This window comes from Cynocephalus volans, chromosome 2 (genome assembly GCF_027409185.1).
Source record: "Cynocephalus volans isolate mCynVol1 chromosome 2, mCynVol1.pri, whole genome shotgun sequence".
Taxonomy (NCBI): Eukaryota; Metazoa; Chordata; class Mammalia; order Dermoptera; family Cynocephalidae; genus Cynocephalus; species Cynocephalus volans.
The window spans coordinates 186,519,769-186,538,679 of record NC_084461.1 but is presented as its reverse complement, the minus strand read 5'-3'; the positions used below and the strand labels follow the sequence as shown (position 1 = coordinate 186,538,679).

General features: G+C 39.7%; 1 protein-coding gene across 2 annotated transcripts in view; it reads left to right on the top strand.

Annotated features, from left to right (window-relative positions):
- CCDC62 (coiled-coil domain containing 62) overlaps positions 1 to 14,152 on the top strand; it is a 44,359-nt gene extending 30,207 nt beyond the window's left edge. The window contains exons 11-13 of one of the 2 annotated variants that reach the window (XM_063087177.1): positions 1,620 to 1,775; positions 12,626 to 12,719; positions 13,412 to 14,152. In XM_063087177.1, the coding sequence (XP_062943247.1) occupies positions 1,620 to 1,775; positions 12,626 to 12,679 (210 nt within the window). In that variant the 3' untranslated portion in view covers positions 12,680 to 12,719; positions 13,412 to 14,152. Of the gene's footprint in view, positions 1 to 1,619; positions 1,776 to 12,625; positions 12,720 to 13,411 lie in introns of those variants that run through there. The other variant, XM_063087178.1, reaches the window with a different exon arrangement.
- Positions 14,153 to 18,911: the final 4,759 nt, after the last annotated feature.

The window sequence follows — 18,911 nt, the reverse complement described above, 5'->3', positions numbered from 1 at the left end:
CCGATTCCTAGGGATTGAAAACATATGTCTACACAAAGACTTATACACAAATATTCAAGCAGCTTTATTTGTACTAGCCAAAAAACCAGAAACATCCCAAATGACCATCAACAAGTGAAATGATAAACAACTGTGGTATATCCATACAATGGAATGTTTCTTAGCAGTAAAAAGGAATTAATTAGTTATACACACAACAACATGGGTAAATCTCAAGATAATTACACTGAGTGAAAGAAGACAGACAGACAAGAGCTTGAGTGCATTTATATAAAATTCTAGACAATGTAAACTAATCTCTGGTGACAGCAGATCAGTAGGGCTGTAAGGTTAGCTTACTTGGTTAGAGTGTGTTGTTGATAACCCCAAGGTCAAGAGTTCAGATCCCTGTACTGATCTGAAAAAAAAATAGAAAAGAAAGCAGATCAGTGGTTGTCTGGGAATGAGGGAGGGATGTGAAAGGGTAGAGGCAGGAATTCCAAAGGGGCTTGGGTGTGGTGAATGCGTTCACTGTTCCTTGTGGTCACTGTTTCATGGGTGTAGCCCTATGTCAAAACTCATCAGATTGTACACTTTAATTGCACAGTTAGTTGTATGTCAATTCTGACTCAGTAAAACTTAGTTTTTTTAAAGCTGTAAATACAAGGGAAAATATTAGCTATTATTACCTCTTGGAGATCCTTTTTCAGTGTTTGCACCTGTTTTTCTAAGGCTGTACATAACATTACATGTCTATGTTGACTATATTTGTATACACAGATATATTCATTTTGCAGATGTTTATTAAACATATCCTGTGTGCCAGGTCAGTAGTGATCATTGTTCATGGAAAGTTGGAAATTAACTTTTCTTATCAAAAAAATTGTTTAGGCCCCTTTGAGAGCAGTTGGTAGTGACTCATTTTTCGCTAAAAATTCAGATCCCAAAGTTGAAAATTAACAAGAATTCATTAAGGCACGTATTCACGTATTTTAATTTTTTCCCTTAGATCTTCCTTGAGAATGATATTCATGCACTTTTAAAAGCTGATAAACTATTAGTGTTCAAGTTCCATTTTGCAAGTTTTTTTTGTTTGTTTGTTTGTTTTTCTGACTGGTAAGGGGATTGCAACCCTCGGCACGGTGTGGTCTGCACCACGCTCAGCCAGTGAGCGCACCGGCCATCCCTATATAGGATCTGAACCCGCGGCCTCAGCACTACCAGCACCGCACTCTCCCGAGTGAACCACGAGCCATGGGGCCGGCCCTGCAAGTGTTTTGACATTCTAAGTAGGCCTCGAAGAGGTGATTTAAGAGGGCAAAAGATGCCTAAGATTCTGTTGATAACACCAAGGTCCAGGGTTTGATCCCCTGTAACTGGCAGTGAAAAAAGAACAGAAAAAAAATAAAAAAGAAAAAATGCCTAATGTTACATGGATGTTACTTAATTAGTTGTAATAAGTTCTGTTTAAGTTGAATTATTTAACTAAGTAGGTTCTAAGAAATAAAAGGAATTTGATTATTCTATTATTTGATATCCTGCTCTGCTTACCTAAAGTCAAAGAAGTATTAACAGCTAATTAATGTCTGCGTTTATAAGGTTTGTAAACATAAACATCTAAGCTTCTTGATTTCATGAAGGCTAAAATTATGCTGTCTTCCCAGGATGATTTTTCGCCCACAAGTAAGCTGCAGCGTCTGCTGGCAGAATCTCGGCAGATGGTGACCGACCTGGAGCTGAGCACTCTGCTGCCCATCACCTGCGAGAACCTCCACAGCAGTGCCAAAGATGTACAGGTGCCATTTTCTTTTGACCACATTCATAGTATCTGAATACCCTACTGGTGTGCGAATGTCATTGTAGGGAACCTTTCTGTTATGTCTTTGAGGGAAGGAGGTAGCACTCTTGGTTTAAGGAGAAGGAAAAAGTCACACTCAGATGTCACTGCATCCAAACTTTCTCTTTCAAATTACCTGGGGCATTGAATATAAATTCTTGGGAATTAAAAAAAACCACTTTATTATAGAAAATTTCAAGTGCACACAAAAATAGAAAGAATAGTACAATCATTCACCTTCAACAACCATCAGCATTCCACCATTTTTGTTTTATCTAATCCCATCCATGCACACTTTCTTCTGAAGCATTTTGGAGCAAATCCCAGACATCATATCATTTCACTCATAAGTATTTAATTACGTATCTCTAGCAGAGACGACCGGTAAGGGGATCGCAACCCTCGGCTTGGTGTCGCCCACACCGCGCTCAGCCAGTGAGTGCACCGGCCAGCCCTATATAGGATCCGAACCTGCGGCGGGAGTGCCACTGCACTCCCAAGAGCTGCACTCTCCCGAGTGCACCATGGGGCCGGCCCCAGATACGGACTTTTTAAAAACAACTGTAATAACATTATTACAGCCAGCAAAATTAACAATAAATTCTTAATATCTAATGTGTAAACCATATAAAGTTTTCCCCATTTATCTCAAAAATGTCTTTTTATTCTTTATTCAAATCAACATCCAACCAAGGTCCATACTTTGCATTTCGATTTATCCCTTAAAGTCTCTGTTAATCACGAGCACTTCCTGCCTTCCTCCCTTCTTCCCTCTCTCTTCCTCTCTCCCTGTTCCTTCCTTCTTCCCCTTTTTTCCTCTTCCTTCTTCTCTGTTCTTTGTTTTTTAATGCCACTTATTTGGGTGGCATTAATAAATAAATATTGGGTCATTAAATATTGGGTCATTTGTCCTGTAGAATTTCCCACATTCTGGATTTTGCCAACTCTCTATCCTTATTGTGTTATTTAACACATTTCTCTATCCCCCATAATTCCTGTAAACTGGCACTTAGATCTGGTGGCTTGATTAGATTAAATTGGGGCTTGGGGGGTTTTCTTTGCATGACTACCTCATTTGTGAGGTAGTCTGCTTCCTATTCCACCCTATTAGGAAGGTCCCATCTGGTTGTCCCACTTTCAGATGTTCAGCTTGATCAGTACATTCAGGAGTTTGTTAGCATGAGCTTTTATGTTATAAAGTTCCCCTACAGTTCACTTAATGATTGTAGCATTCATTAATGATTATTATTTAGATCCTTTGTTTCATTAGGAACTGCAAAATAGTAATTTTCTAAATCTGTCATTCTTTTAGGGAGTGTTTCACATTTAATTTTAACTGCTTTTTCTGAGCACAGTAACATTTCAATAGCAATGATATAAGTTGCTTCGTAGATTTTAATAACCTCAACATAAGTAGTGAAAAGGACACTGGACTTGAAATCAGGATACTTGGGTTCCAGTTTCCTAATATTTAAAATAAGAGCTTGGAACTGATGCTTTAAGTTTAGGATTCCTGGTACATTACTTAGATGTGTCGTATGCCTAGTTAAAGATATTTGAAAGCCACTGAGTTCAACTTTTTTGCATCTCTGAACAAAAACCTAAATAAACAAAAAGGTCTGCAAGAACACTGAAATACTTTTCTATTAAAATGAGCTTTTTTGAAGTATAATTTACATACAGTAAAATGAGGGAATTTTATTAAGTATGTCTTTAATGCCTGTATTAGTACTTTAATGAAGATCTACTACAGATCATACTAGTTCAGTAAATTTACACAAATCTTATGCACCCACGTAATGAATATCCCAGTCAAGACACAGAACATCTCCATCACTCAGAAAGTTCCCTCATACTCTTCTAAGTGAATCCCTCTTTACTCCCCACCCCAGGCAACTACTGACCTGATTTTTTTTTATCACTAGAAAATAGTTTTGCCTGTCTAGTACTTCAGATAAATGCAGTCATACAGTATCTACTGTTTAGCTTCTTTCAATATAATTATTTTGAGATTCGTCCGTGTTATCGTGTGTATCAGTACTTCATTCCTTTTTATTGCTGATTAGTATTCCATTATATGAATAAAACACAATTTATTTATCACCTGGTGATGAGACATGTAGGTTGTTTACAGTTTTCAGCTATTGTGAATAAAGTTGCTATCGATATTTTTATACAAGTCTTTTTATGGACATATGTTTTTATTTCTTTAGGGATAATACCTAGAAATAGAATTGCTGTTATAGGTAAATGTTTAACTTTTAAATAAACTGCCAAATTGTTTTTCAAGATAGTAATACCATTTTACATTCCCACCAGCTATGTATGAGAGTTCTAGGTGCTCCATGTACTTAACGACACTTGGTTTTGTCAGTCTATTTGATTTTAACCATTCTAGTGAATGTGAAATAGTATCATTGTGTGATTTAATTTGCATTTTCCTGATGACTAGTGATATTGTGCATCTTTTGATGTGCTCTCATATTATTGGCTCTTCATATCCAGGTTGAGTATCCCTTATCCAAAATGCTTGAGACCAGAAATGTTTTGGATTTCAGATTTTTTCAGATTTTTTTTTTTTTTTGTCTTTTTTGTGACCGGTACTCAGCCAGTGAGTGCACCGGCCATTCCTATATAGGATCCGAACCCGCGATGGGAGTGTCGCAGTGCTCCCAGCGCCGCACTCTCCCGAGTGTGCCACAGGCTCAGCCCAGATTTTTTCAGATTTTGAAATACTTGCAGATACTTAACAGGTTGCGCACCCCCAATCTGAAAGTCTGAAATCCAAAATGCTCCTTGTGTGTCATGTAGGCACTCAAAAAGTTTCAAATTTTTGAGCTTTTTGGATCTTTGGATTGGGGATGCTTAATCTATATCTTTTGTGAAATGTCTATTCAAGTCTTTTACCCATTTTAAAATACAGTTGTTACCTTTGATATTCATATAATCCAGACACAAGTCCTTTTTCCCTTTTTAGATACAGTGTGAGTATTTTCTCTCAGTATACATTTCTTAACAGTGTCTTTTGAAGAGCAGAAATTTTAAATTTTGATGAAGTCCAACCTAACAGGTTTTTTTTAATGATGCTTTTTGTGTCCTAAGAAGCATACTCCAAGGTTGTGAGTATTTTCTCTTAGAAGTTTTATAGGCATGTGCAAGTCTGTGGTTCATTTCAACTTAATTTTCTTGTGTGGTGTGAAGTAGGGATCAAGGTTCATTTTTTTTCATATTCATTTGTTGAAAAATCTGTCTTCTTGACATTGAATTACTTTTGGCATCTTTGTTGAATATCAGTTACATGCAAGGGTCTATTTCTGGGCTGTGGTCATTTCCATTGATCTGTTTGTCTCTACACCAATACTGTACTGTATTGATTATTCCATAGAAAGTCTTGAAATCAATTAGTGTATGTTCTCCACCTTTTTTTGAAAATTGTTTTGACTATTCTAGGTCCCTTGCAGACTCCTGTCAATTTTAGAATCAACTTGTCAATTTTTTATAAAAATGCCCTCTAGTATTGTGTTTTCCTTGAAACTAAAGATCAGTTTGGGTAGAACTGACATCTGTGAACAGATATATCTCCATTTATTTAGGTCTTTCGTTATTTCTCTTAACCATATTTTGTAGTTTTCATTGTAGAGATCTTGCACATCTTTTGTTAAATTTGTTCCTAATATTTTGTTTATTGATGTTATTTTACATGATATTTTAAATTTCATTCTCAAATTGTTTGTCAATAATATAAATAACTACAGTTGATTTTTGTAAATTGCAACTTAGCTGAATTCACCCATTCTAGTAGATTTTCTGTAGCTTCTTTAGGATTTTCTACACAATCATGTGACTTGTGAATAAAAACAGTTTTATTTCTTTTTCCAATTCTTATGCCTTATTTATTTTCTTACCTTATTGCTCTGGCTAGGACCTATAGATCAATGTTGAATAGAAATAGAGTGGACATCCTTGCCTTGTTCCATGAAATACTCTCTGGTGGCATTTCTTGTTTAGCTCTTCTTCACATTGGTATGTTATTAGATTGAGAGTTCCATGGAGCAGTTTCCACGTGACACTGATGATCTGAAACTAGAACATTAACCATTTTGGAATCAACATGCTCATTGCCACGAGCCTAAACAGGTAGTTGCAAAGATTACCTTAAAGAATAATAGGCTCTAAAAATAGCAGTTTTTCAAAGGATACCATGTATAAAGCTGGCTGGTTAGCTCACTTGCTTAGAGAACAGCCTTATAACACCAAGGTCAAGGGTTCAGTTCCCCATACTGGCCAGCCACAAAAACAAAAAACAAAAACAAGTCAAAGGATACCATATGTGCCATATAAGCTTTTTAAGGGAAACTGTGATGGGCTTTGTGGTGTTTCCTAGGAAGATTGCTCTTGACAAACTCTGAAGCATTAGTGAAGTAGTTCATTTACACTGGGGCAGAGGAAGCTTTTTAATGTTATTCAGTGAGGCTGCTTCTTCCCCTGCCTGTGGGGAAAAACCAAAGCCAGCAATCATAACTTTTCTGGTGATTCTTGGGCACTGATTTTTTAAAAAAGATTTTAATTGAGATATAATTCACATTTTATAATTCACAGAAAATTCACCCAACTAAAGTGTACAATCCAGTGGATTTTAGCATATTCACAACCCCTAATTCCAGAACATTTTTATCACCCAAAAAGAAACCTCATACTCATTGCAGTCACTACCCAATCCCCTCTTGCCCCAGCCCTGGCCACCATGAATCTATTTTCTGTCTCTCTGTGTTTGTTGAGCAGGTATTTTTAATCAGAGTTTGTTGAATAGAATTCAAGAGATCCATAAACTTTATTTTTATTTTATGTTTTTATTTTATTTTTATTTTTTGGTGGCTGGCCAGAAACCGTAAACTTTGATGGGAAAAAGAATTACATGTAAGTTTATTTTTATTAACTGTATATATAATATTGCAGTAATTGCAGATATCTTGAAGTATCATGTATATTTAAGACTACAGAATTACAGGGTATTAAACCTGCTGCTAGACCTTATTATTTAATGCATTAATAAAGAAGAGCATTATTATATCACAACCTTGTTGAATATTTTGATAAGCACAGTTACTTCAGCTATAACAACATACGGATTCCTAAAAATCACCACACAATGCAAAATTGCACAATAAAAGCCACACAGCTTATGGGAAAAATGGGGTTAGGAGTGTAACACTCAAAACCTTCGTCAATGAGTTTTTTAAAAAGGATAGGAATGGGTTTCCTGTTTTCTGGACTGAGCTTGGACTGAGATCTGAAGCAGTGAAGATCTCTGGCATGTTAGGGGGCTCCTCATGCTTTTTATGTTGACTCATGGTCTTGGTGAATTGTCTGTTACCTGCAGTGCGTCCTGGCTCCAGGTCAAACTTAGATGAATGCCTCTAGTGCCTGATCTGCAACCTCAGCAAAGTGAATTCTGTCTAGGAAATGGCTGCTCTGCTGATTTGGATTTCTTTGAGTTCCTTTATCTTGTATCGTATTGTAGCATCCAGGTTCACAAACACTCATTAAGTATTCTCTTTGAAAGTTCAATCACATAAAAACTAATGATTTTAGATTTCAGTTATCACATCCCTGGCTCATGTTATATTCGAAGATAGTTTCCAGTGATCATGGTGATGAAAAGGAGAGAGGATAATAGCTGTGAGTCCAGAAGGCCACTGGGACAGAAATGCTCAATGTCATGTGAAGTTGAAGACTTGGGAATGCTTCCAGTACTGTCATTTGGGAACAGTTGTCCCTTGTCGGATCACATAATTTTAATCCCTTCCACATAAGTGTAGGAATTAAGCTATAAATTCTGGACAGTGAGGTAACCTTACTAATCCTGGTACTCTGGCTGCTTGAGAACTTCAGTATCTTTTAGAAGTTGGATAAATGACTGTGGATATCATCTTTTACCATTTCAAATATGATCTTTTTAAATGAAAAACTTGGTCCATTGTTCATATTTGTAAACTCTTTGAATGGGGGAAAAAGGAACTTTCCCAGATTTAAAATTTGTAGTAAAGGCACTTTTTAAAAATAAAAAGTGAAATTTAAAAAGTTTTCTTTAAAAAGGATGGGAATGTAATAAAAATAGTGGGACAGTTTTATGTATGTCAGATGATTAAGAAATACATAAATACTGCAATAAACATGGCACTTTCCCTTGAAGGAGACCTAAGATTGCATGTAGCAGTGGGTGTCAAGAAGTTGCCGCTTGTGATTTGGGAAGTGGTAGGAAGGTTATGGGTGGGAAGCTGTTGAAGCAGATGTGTATGGGTGTGGCTCACGACACACTGGTAGGTCGAGGGGTGTTTGAGGGGTGTGCGTGTGTGTTTTGTCTATTTCTGCATGGCCCTGTTCACCTGGGTACAGTCACCTGACGTTTCCTTTGGACAAAATTGCACATAAACAAGTGCAAACTTCACATTATGCTCCAGTTTTCCACTAACATAGCTGATGTTTCAGAACAATTCACTTTTTTTTTTTTTTTTTTTTTTTTCGTGACCGGCACTCAGCCAGTGAGTGCACCGGTCAGTCCTATATAGGATCCGAACCCACGGCGGGAGAGTCGCCGTGCTGCCAGCGCAGCACTCTACCAAGTGCGCCACGGGCTCGGCCCCAATTCACTTTTTCAAAACAAGTGTTACAGCAGAACTGATCGTCTTCTGGTCTCATTTGCTTGACACGCTCCTTCCTGCTCATCCTGTGGCTTCACGCTCTTCTCTTGATTTTTTTAGTGTTCTATGTCAAATTCCTATCTGAGCTATAATCAAGAGCTCCCTCATTTTTGTCCTCATAGTGTGGGGCTGTGTGTGTGTGTGTGTGTGTGTGTGTGTGTGTGTGTGTGTGTGTGTGTGTGTGTGTGTGTGTGTGTGTGTGTGTGTGTGTCTCTATCAGAGTATACGTCACAGGTCACGGTAGTTGATTACACGCCTGTCTCCCTGCTCTGCTATGAGCACCTTAAGGAGCCTTCTTATTCATCTTGGCACCTGCCTAGAGCACATGTGTACCTGCTACAGGGGATGCCCAGCACCTACCTGGAATGGAACCAATAGGAAAAGTTCAGGAAAAAAGGCCTAACGGGGACCTAGGTATAGCCTGAAAAAATGCTAAAGCAGTTTGAGTTTGGTGACAACTTGGTTTAAGAGAATTTCTGAACTAGAAAGACCCAGAAGAGGTATCTAATCCCAACCTTTCATTTTACAGGTAAGGAAAAGTGTTTAAATCTTTTGCTCCACATCCCACGGCTAGAATCAGAAAATCGTTTAACTGGAAAAAATATTGGCTCCATATATAATTGCTAGTGGACCGACGAACTAATTCTAGAGATTCTGGGAAAACAGAATTTAAATAACAGAAATCTACTTGGCAACATGTTTTTTCAAACTCCCCCCACCCCCGCTGTGTCTTTGTACTGAGTACAGCTGGATATAGAAAAAGCAAATAATTTTGTTTTAAAATTATTAGTTGGGTTGGCCGGTTAGCTCAGTTGGTTAGACCACAGCCTTATAACATGAAGGTCAGGGGTTTGGACCCCCATCCCAGCCAGCCACAGGAAAAAAAAAAAAAAGCTTTTGCAATAAGGAAGCAGGGTAAAGTTCTGAGCAGCCTGTCTGCTTTTCCAAGGCTCTGCCATCTGTGCTAAAGACAGGTTCGTAATTCCAAGCCTTTCGGTGAAGCAGGCACTCTCCTACATTGCTGGGGAGTGCAAAGTTATTCAATCCTCTGGCAGGGAAGCTGGCATTGTTTTCTAAAAATCACAGAAGAATTGACCCTTTGACGACACAGTGCCACTTGGGGACTCTCCTACAGATACTTCTGTGTGGGTATGAAATGGCATACATACAAGTTTTTCGTTGCAGCTTTGCTATATAACAGCAAAAGATAGGAAGCAATCCAACTGTCCAGCAGAATGGAACCGAGTGAGTAAGCTGCGTCCACGGTGGAATGCTACGTAGCCATGAAACAGAATGGGAAACTCTGAAATGTGGAAATATTTCCAGGTATATTGTTAAATGAAAAAATGCCAGATATTGGAAGGTTCACACAGCATTCTACATTTGTAAGAAAGGGGATGGGAATTCAAATATATATCTGCACAAGGACACAGTGGAAAGATAATATGAATCGTTACCAGTAAGAGGCAGGGGATGGGATAGAAGCAGGATGTCCACATTTCTACCTTTCTATGTACATATTTTTTTTGTTTTTTGGCAGCTGGCCAGTATGAGGATCTAAACCCTTGACCTTGGTATTATCAGCACCACGCTCTAACCAAGTGAGCTAGCTAACCAGCCACTTTTTTTTTTTTAACAGCCAGCCTTGTTTTGATTTTTGAGCTAATGTAAATATATGAACTGTTTTTTTTTTTTTAAAAAAAAACCCAATAATTTAAAAATAGACAAAAGAGGGAAGAGAAAAGAGTAAAACAGCCCAGGTGAGCACATCACCTACCCCATGGTGGACTTCCTCTTTGTTTGGCATGTGGGTAACGGGGAGTGGGCTCAACCTTAACTGAACGTGGAGTTGTGACTAGTACATGGGACTGCACATGCTGATTTCTAGTTTAAAGCAATTAGTATTATCTGTCGGCATTCTTAACCTTTTTTGTGGCAGGTTGGTAAAGCCTTTGGATCCCTTTTAGAATAATGTGGGTTTTTTGTTTGTTTCTATTTGTTATTGTGTTAAAATACATATAACATAAATTTACCATCTTAACCTTTTTTTTTTTTTTTTTTTTGGCAGCTGAACTCTCGACTGTGGTGTTATCAACACCACGCTCTGAGCAGCTGAGCTAACCAGCCATCGCCCGCACCCCCATCTTGACCATTTTTTTCCTTTTCCTTTTTTTTTTTTGGCAGCTGGTCAGTAAGGGGATTCAAACCCTTGATCTTGGTGTTATCAGCACAGGCTCTAACCAAGTGAGCTCTCCAGCCAGCCCCATCTTGACTGTTTTTAAGTGTACAAACAGTGGTAGAAGATGCATTCATAATGTTGTGCGACCGTCACCACCATCCGTCTCTATAACTCTGTTCATCTTACACAACTGAAGCTCCATACCCTTTAAACAATGTCTCCATTTCCCCCTCCCCTCAGCCCCTGGCACCCACCATTCTAGTGTCTGTCTCTATGACTTTGACTGCTATGAGTACTGCATATAAGTGGAATCATGCAGTATTTGTCTTTTTGTGACTGGCTTATTTCACTTTCCATAACGTCCTCAAGGTTCGTCCATGTCATGGCATGTGTCAGAATTTCCTTCCTTTTTAGAGCTAAATAATATCCCATTGCATGTATGTGCCACATTTTGTTATCCATTCGTCCGTTGCTGCACACTTGGGTGGCTTCCATGCCTTTGCTATGGTGAATACTGCTGCTGTGAACAAAGGTATACACATATCTCTTTGAGACCCTGTTTTCAGTTCTTTTTAGTATATACCCAGAAGTGGAATTACTGGATAGAGTAATGTTTTTAAATTAATAAAACAAAGTACATCAGATTATGAAATTCATAGGCAGGCAATTTGAGTAGAGAGGGGGAAGCACGAGTGAAAGCACAGAGGCCTGGAAGCACTTTGGGTGCCCTCGAGCAACTGTGCGTAATCCTAGCGTGGCCGGAGGGTGGGCCACACGGGAGGAGGAAGGGGCTGGGGAGGGGGTGGGCTCACCTGCAAGCTAACGTTTGCCAGCTGCATGTACAAGGGTCTTTCCAGGGATCATCCTCTCCTTCTTCCCTCCCACCTGTCAAAACACCTAACGAGGCTAACTGAGCACTCAGTAGGCACATGGAGCACTTAGAGTTGTTGAGTCTGCATGTGTTAAGGGCTCAGCACATAGTCTGTGTGAAGGCTGAAGGTGAGACAGTTGTATTTGGACATTAGCTGATTGCTAGAGTTTAGCCATAACATATGGTGAAGCAGACAGGGCAGTCTGACCACAAGATTAGAGACAAAGGGGACCCCACACACAAACAGGAAATCAGTAAATCTTTGTTGGATGGATGGATGGATGGCTGGATGGCTGGATAGTAGTTGTATGGAATTACTTCATTGTATTTGGTTAATTCCTTAGGTCTTTTTTAAATTGACAGATAATGTGTATATTTGTAGGGTACAATGTGACATTATGATATGTGTATACATTACAGAATGATTAAATCAAGCAAATTAACATCCATCGCCTCACTTATTTATCATTCCTTTGTGGTAAAAAGATTTAGAATCTATTTTTTGCACAATCTTGAAATATACAATACATTGTTATTAACTATAGTCTCCATGCTGTGCAGTAGATCACTAAAATTACTCCTTCTGTGTAACAAACTTTGTTGCCTTTGACCAACAGCTCCTCTTTCCCCCTCCACACCTCACCCCACCCCCAGCCCCTGGCAACCACCGTTCTATTCTCTGCTTCTATGAATTCAACTTTTTTGGATTCTACATATAGGTGAGATCATGTATTTGTATTTCTGTGCCTGGCTAATTTCACTTAACATAATATCCTTCAGGTTCATCTACATTGTTGCAAGTGACAGAATTTCCTTCTGTTGTAAGGCTGAAGAGTATTCCATTGTGTATGTGTACCACATATTCTCTATCCATTCATCCATTGACCAGCACTTTGGTTGATTCCATATCTTGGGCATTGTGCTGCAGTGAACATGGGAGGACAGATATCTCTTTGCCTAAGGTCTTTTAAAGGCATTTATGGTATATTGGTAGATAGTCTTCTTTCGTATTTTCTAGTTTCTCTATCCTGGGTACTAATTTGGGGGTTGTTTTCCAGAACTTAGACGTCTCAGAAGAGTCAGCTCAAAAAAATACCTTTGTGAGTTATTGAAGAAAGCAAAAGTCAACTTTGATGTTCACTGTGATCATGGGTAAGTCACCTTTACTTAACTCACCATATATCTCAGTTGATATTTAATAAGTAACTCAGGAACATTGATACTGTAGAGGCATAGGCTTTTGTTTGACCTGTAATTCTTTCTCTTTTGCTTGAACTGTGTATACATACCTTCTCAATTTAATCAGAGTAAAATGTCAATTACCTGTAAGAGAAATGCAGATCAAAAAGTCCTTATCATCAGTACCTAGAATTTTAAATCTAAGGAAGTGAACACATAGATACAGCTTGAAAAATCAGAATCTAAACTAACTTCAGCATTTCTTCTGAATGTCTGTCTGGAAAGAAGTCCTTACTTAGGTGGGTTTCAAACTTTATAAAAAAGTTTATTGACCTAGTAAGCACTTTCTTGATTTGTGTTTTCTTCTATCAGAACTTCATTTCACATGCAAAGTTTCTTCAGAATCCAGTACAGTCATTTCAGATATTTCCAATGTAAGAATAAGAACATTTTTAAAACTCTGGGAAAGCAGGAAATCTAAATAGCCCCCTCCCTCCCTGACCTGTTCTCTTTCTCTCTTTGCTAAGAAATTTTCATATCTATATTTGCATGACCTATGTTGATGAAAATCAGGATGTATAATATTTTAGACACTGGAAGCTTATAGCACACTATCCAGTGCTCCTTGATTTTTATTTTATCATCTCTGTGTTTCCTTCCTCTAGAAGCAGATTTCTCATCTTTGTGAAAGGCAGAAAGCAGACATCAATACTTAACCTTAAAATGAAAAGAGGATTGTAATCCTTCATGAGCAACATTTAATACCAAAGGGGAGCAGAATCTGAAAGTTAATTGTTTAAACATCTATATTTTGTTTATTTTCAAATTAACCTTTTTCGGGTGTAAGGAATATTTTTATGTGTAAGAAATTAGACCTTATTGTGTATATATAAACTTGGATTTATGCTAAAAAAAAAAAAAAAAGACTTCTCTAAAAGATATAAACTACACTTAAAAATTAGAGAAGCTCAAGGGACGGAGGAGAAGAAAAAAAATTAGAGAAGCTAATTTTTAATTAATTTTAATTTTTAAAGTGTGGACATCAAACAGAGAACCCCTGCAGATAAAATACTATTTTAACTGTCTGATTTTTAAAAAACCTGTGCATACTTTCAAATGATAACCAATAGCTTATCAGAGTCAGCTCCAAATATATGAGAAATAGTATTCTCTTCTCTTGTGGTCTTAGCTCTGGACTTTGCTGTATAAATAGACATAAAATGATATGATATAAAATGTTTTTAACTGGAAGATATCTCCTTGGTTACTGACAATTGAGGTCCTTCTGTCCCAAGCTGAGCAGAGCCCTATCTTATTTGTGTCTATAGTAGTCCCATCTACTCACACAAACAAAAGCTTGCTGGAAGATGAAGTATTATATGCATTTTTTATATTATTATTAAAGACTAAACACTTCTGTTTTAACTTGTAAAGTAATTTAATTTTTTAAAGAATATACTATGTGCCTCTGTGTCCCTTCTATAAGAATTGATCAGCTTCAGTCAATAAAAGATATTTTTAATAATAAAGAAAAATAATTTGGTTTCTTTTTATCATGCAGTAGTAAAATAAGGAGGGTTAGTCCCTTTAAACTGAACCTGGCAAAGTTAATTTCCTCAGGAACAGGAATGTATTTTTTTAAGCATTGCAGATATCAAAGTTCTGTTGTGCTGAATAAATGCCCCTTTGTTAAGAGGTTTCAGTGTTACTCCAGAGATGATTTTCATGAGAGGAGAAGAGCCACCCCATTTAGCCTTTTTAATTAGGGTGCTGAAAAGAGAAATTGGGCAAGGTTTGGTTATGTTCTTTATAAATGCTTGCTTTCTCCTCTGCTGGTTTATACAGAGCTAGACTGAGAAAGGTATAGTTGATTCCGAACCACCGCCTGCCAAGCAGGAAACCTAAAATGTCCCTGGGGAGGCTGTCTTCCATCTGAGAATCAAAATATTAAATTTTCTCTTTCTCTTTATGATAAGTTCATGGCTACATATCAACTTGCCTAGTGAAAAGGGAACATGATTAGATGCTAAGTAGGGAATTTTCAGGGAACCAAAGTATTTGAAAATAATTAAAAATTACTTTATAGCTAAATGTATTTTTAGCTCAATAGGATTTTAGTATTTACAACACCTATTTTTTGTTTGTTTGGGTTTTTGTTTTTGGTTTTTTTTGGCAGCTGGCCGGCTAGGGGATCCAAACTCTTGACTTTGGTGTTACAACACTGTGCTCTAACCAACGGAGCTAACAGGCCAGCCTGTACAACACCTATTCTTATCCCACCACATTATTGTGAATTATTCCACACATAATTCAAGAATGGAAAATTTTAATATTATCAATTTATCTATCTCAACCTAAGTTATTTAGGTATATGAGCAATTTCTGTTAAAGAGAGGCAGTCTCATAGTATGTTTGAAATAGTTGCAAGATAAAACTAGATTTTATGCTCAAGCTTTTGGACTTTGCAGTTTGTCCAACTTGCAGGTCACTCAGACTACTGTTGGGATGAATTTCAAAACACCATGTGGAGCCGTTTGAATTTTTCTGTAATATTTTCAATAAACCTGGGACAAAAGAACAAAAAAACACTAGATTAGCATTTATATTTTATCATCAACATTCTTGAAACCAATGTATCATCTTAAGAGTAGGAAACTGAATTATACTATAATTTGCCTGCCAGAAATTATCTCAGCTATTGGAAAAGAATGATATAAGGGTATTTTTAGAATCAGTGAACAGATCTTTTAATCAGAAATAGAAATACCCTGAAAAGAAAGAGATTCTGATTCAAGATAGTATGTAAACGCTAAAAACAGCCGATAGAATGCATAGAATTGAGAGGCTGTGCAGGATAGGGTTGGCTCTGTATATTTCAGGAAGGTGGCTGGGGAAACCTTGTTAGACTCTGGCTAATTGGTCCTGGAGTTTTCTTCAGTGGCCCTGACTTGAGATTTTCCTTCTGTGGTTCTACAGCTGTAGCTAGGGTAATGGTTTCGCAGTAGCACACCTTTGTTTCTTTCGAGCCAGTGCACATTGCACAAAGGTTCATCATTCTAGGCCTTCAGTAGAATAATCTTATCAATCCTCCTATGGGATAGAGAACAGAGTGAATAAGATCAGATTAAGAAACCAGACACATTAATCAGGACCGCAGCTGACAAGGTAGGATAAAAACCCGAATGGTCTCTGAGAGGAGTTTTATCAAATGAAGAGTACACATTAACCAGTCCCATAAAGGATGATTTCTGAGTTCTTAGCCAAATGCGTGCTTGGGAAATCCAACAACAAAAAATTATTTTGAGCACACAGTAGTGCTTTGCTGACCTCTGGAGACAACAGTGAGCAAAGGAGACTTAATCCTTTCTTACAATCTAGTGGGAGAGACAGACCTTAATCAAATAATCGCATAAATAGGTCATGAAAGACTGGTAAGTGCTATGAAATAAAGCTTTGAGATACTGTGTCAGCATATTATAGGGACATAGGTCAAGGGCAGAGGTTCAGGGAAGGACTCTCTGAAGAAGTGACATCTTCTTCAGAACTGAAAGATGAGTAGATGCTAACTAGGCAAACAGGAAGAGGAAGAGAATTCCAGACGATGGTAATACCATGTGCAAAGGCCCTGAGGTGGGAAGGAACATGACGCATTTGCAGACCTGATGGGCCAGGATGGTGCAAGATGACGCTGGAGAGGAAGGCTGGGGCCAGATCGTGCACGCATGTCAGTGAGCAGTGTGGGTGTTACAGCACACAGTGTTCTAGTAAGCCAAGGGATGTAAACTCTGTCTTGGATCTTCCTTAAAATGAGGTCTAATTTGTATCCCAAATGCTTTGCCATTGTAATACCCTGGAGGGAGGATTAAACAGCTCTGAAGAGACACCAAAATGGCACCCTGATTCTGATGACATGGAGACTCAGCCAATCAGTGACAGAGCAAGTACTAGGCCAGGCCTCTTGCCTGAAGATGTTCTGAGAGATGAACCACCACAATTAAGAGTGGAGAAGTTTGTATCCTTGTGTTCCGAGGAATGCTCTTACATGAAATATGCCATATGTTGTAGTATACTAGTTTAGGGAGGTTTGTTCACTCACTGCTGTAGCCCTTCATTTCATACACATTTATTGAACATTGCTGTGTGCCAGGTGCCCTGCTGGACATTGAGTGTATAAAACTGAGTAAGACAGGGTGGTCCTTGCCCTACGGTAGCTCACAATCTCACCCACAAGCAGATAAATTACAGTTCATTAGAAATATATTAGCAAAGTGCTCTGGGAAAGAGCAAGCCCATGGCATTACACTAGTAAAAGTCATTGACCACACAATAGAGTGCCAATGGTGTGGTTGTTGAGACCGCTGGCTTTGAAGTCAGGAAGATTTGGGTCTGGATCCTGAACGCACTGTTTACCAGTTCTGTGAATCTGGGCTGAACTCGAACACTTTTTAACCCCTCTGAGCCTGTTTCTTTGTAAAAATACCACCAACAACTTTATTTTTCTTCCCACCACCAACTTTAAAAATTAAGTGAGATACCGCTTACCAAATGCTGAGCATGGCGCCTGGCATAGCAATAAGCTCTTTTGTTGTTAAAAAGAGTGGTCGTTGGTTGTTAATAAGTCACGGTGGCAGATGTTCTAGAGCCAGAGGGTTTGATGCCTTGTTTAAAAGAAGCTGCTGTATCCTGTGAAGGTCACAGGATGACTACTTTTGTTCCATGTGGAAAAAGGAGTCGGAGGAATAGCTGGTATGGAGCAGACAACTGCCTTTACTGTGGTCTTTATGTGACCACAGTTATTGCCTAAATTGCTGAGGATTAAAAACGAGGTAATACATGTAAAGGGTTTAGCCCGGTGCCTGGCAAATAATAAGCATTAAATAAATATTGGCTATTGTTATTCTACGATTCTGGTAAAGAAGCTTTCCAGTGATTGGAATTACATAAAGCATGGTTAATTTCTCTTTTGGTGGAGGGAGAGGAGAGCCTTGTCAGATGTCCAAGTGTTCAGTGTCAGTTCCTGGGTTAGACAGTGAGGGATGACTCACTATGAACAGAGTCCCTGCCCGAAGAGGGCTTACAATCCAATGGGGAGACCACAGCCAGGTTTATGAGGCGTCATTTTCCCTCTTACAGGAGGGGATGCCTCACTTCACAAAGCAAGGGGAGCCTCAGCACCTCTTCCCGGTGATTTCACATCTACTTTCTGTTAAGACAGCTAAGGGTGGCAGGAACAAAATAACCACCTAAGAGCTACACTCGGGGAGAACTTGGGTTTTTTATTTATTTGTTTTTCACTTCAGTGTGTGACCGAAGCCAAGAATAACGATTTTAGGAGTCCCATACCACCTCCAGGGGCATCCTTTGGGCCTGCTTGGACGGGCAGCACTGGGCTCTGTTCAGACGTGCACGCCTCGGTTCCGGCCTACCTCGTGCCGGCCCCATCCCCTCCCTGTCCCTGGCTCTGGCATTGTGTCGGGATGCGGAGCCCGCTGCCACTACTGAGAATTCACCCCGCATCCCCGCGTTGACAACAGCCGCGGTTCTGCCGCAGACCCACAAAAAGCGGAGAGCGTGTGTGTATTTTGACCCGCAAATTAAGACCAAGGAGAGAAAAAAAGAAGTCTGTGCCACAGACCAGCCTCGCGGAGGCCAACTTTCTCCAGATAACCAGGTCCTGGCCAGGACTTAGTGAGGCCCGGGATGGGCGGGAAGGGAACTGCGCTGCGCCCCCAGCCCGCGAGGAAGGTGGAGGGGCGAGATTTTCCGTTTGACTTAAGGAGGGGGTTAGAGGTATGGAGGGGATGGGGGGTTGTTTGGCCTGTGCCCCACCTGGCGAACGATGGGGAGGGGCATGTCCGGGCGTTTGGAGGGGGTTGCTAAGGGAAGGGCGTGCCAGCGGCGTGCAGGGAGGGCGCGCGGGGGGGGGGGGGAGGTTAGAGGTGAGCAGGGGGAGGGCGTGCGGGGGGGGCTGGAGGTGAGCAGGGGAAGGGCGTGCGGGGGGGGCTGGAGGTGAGCGGGGGGAGGCCGTGCGGGGGGGCTGGAGGTGAGCGGGGTGGCGTGCTGGGGTGCGGTGGGGGCGTGCGGGCTGTGGGCTGGGCCCGCCGCGGGGAGGGGCGGGGCAGCGGCGGGCTCCTCCCCGGGGGGCGGGCGGCGGCTGGGGCGCTG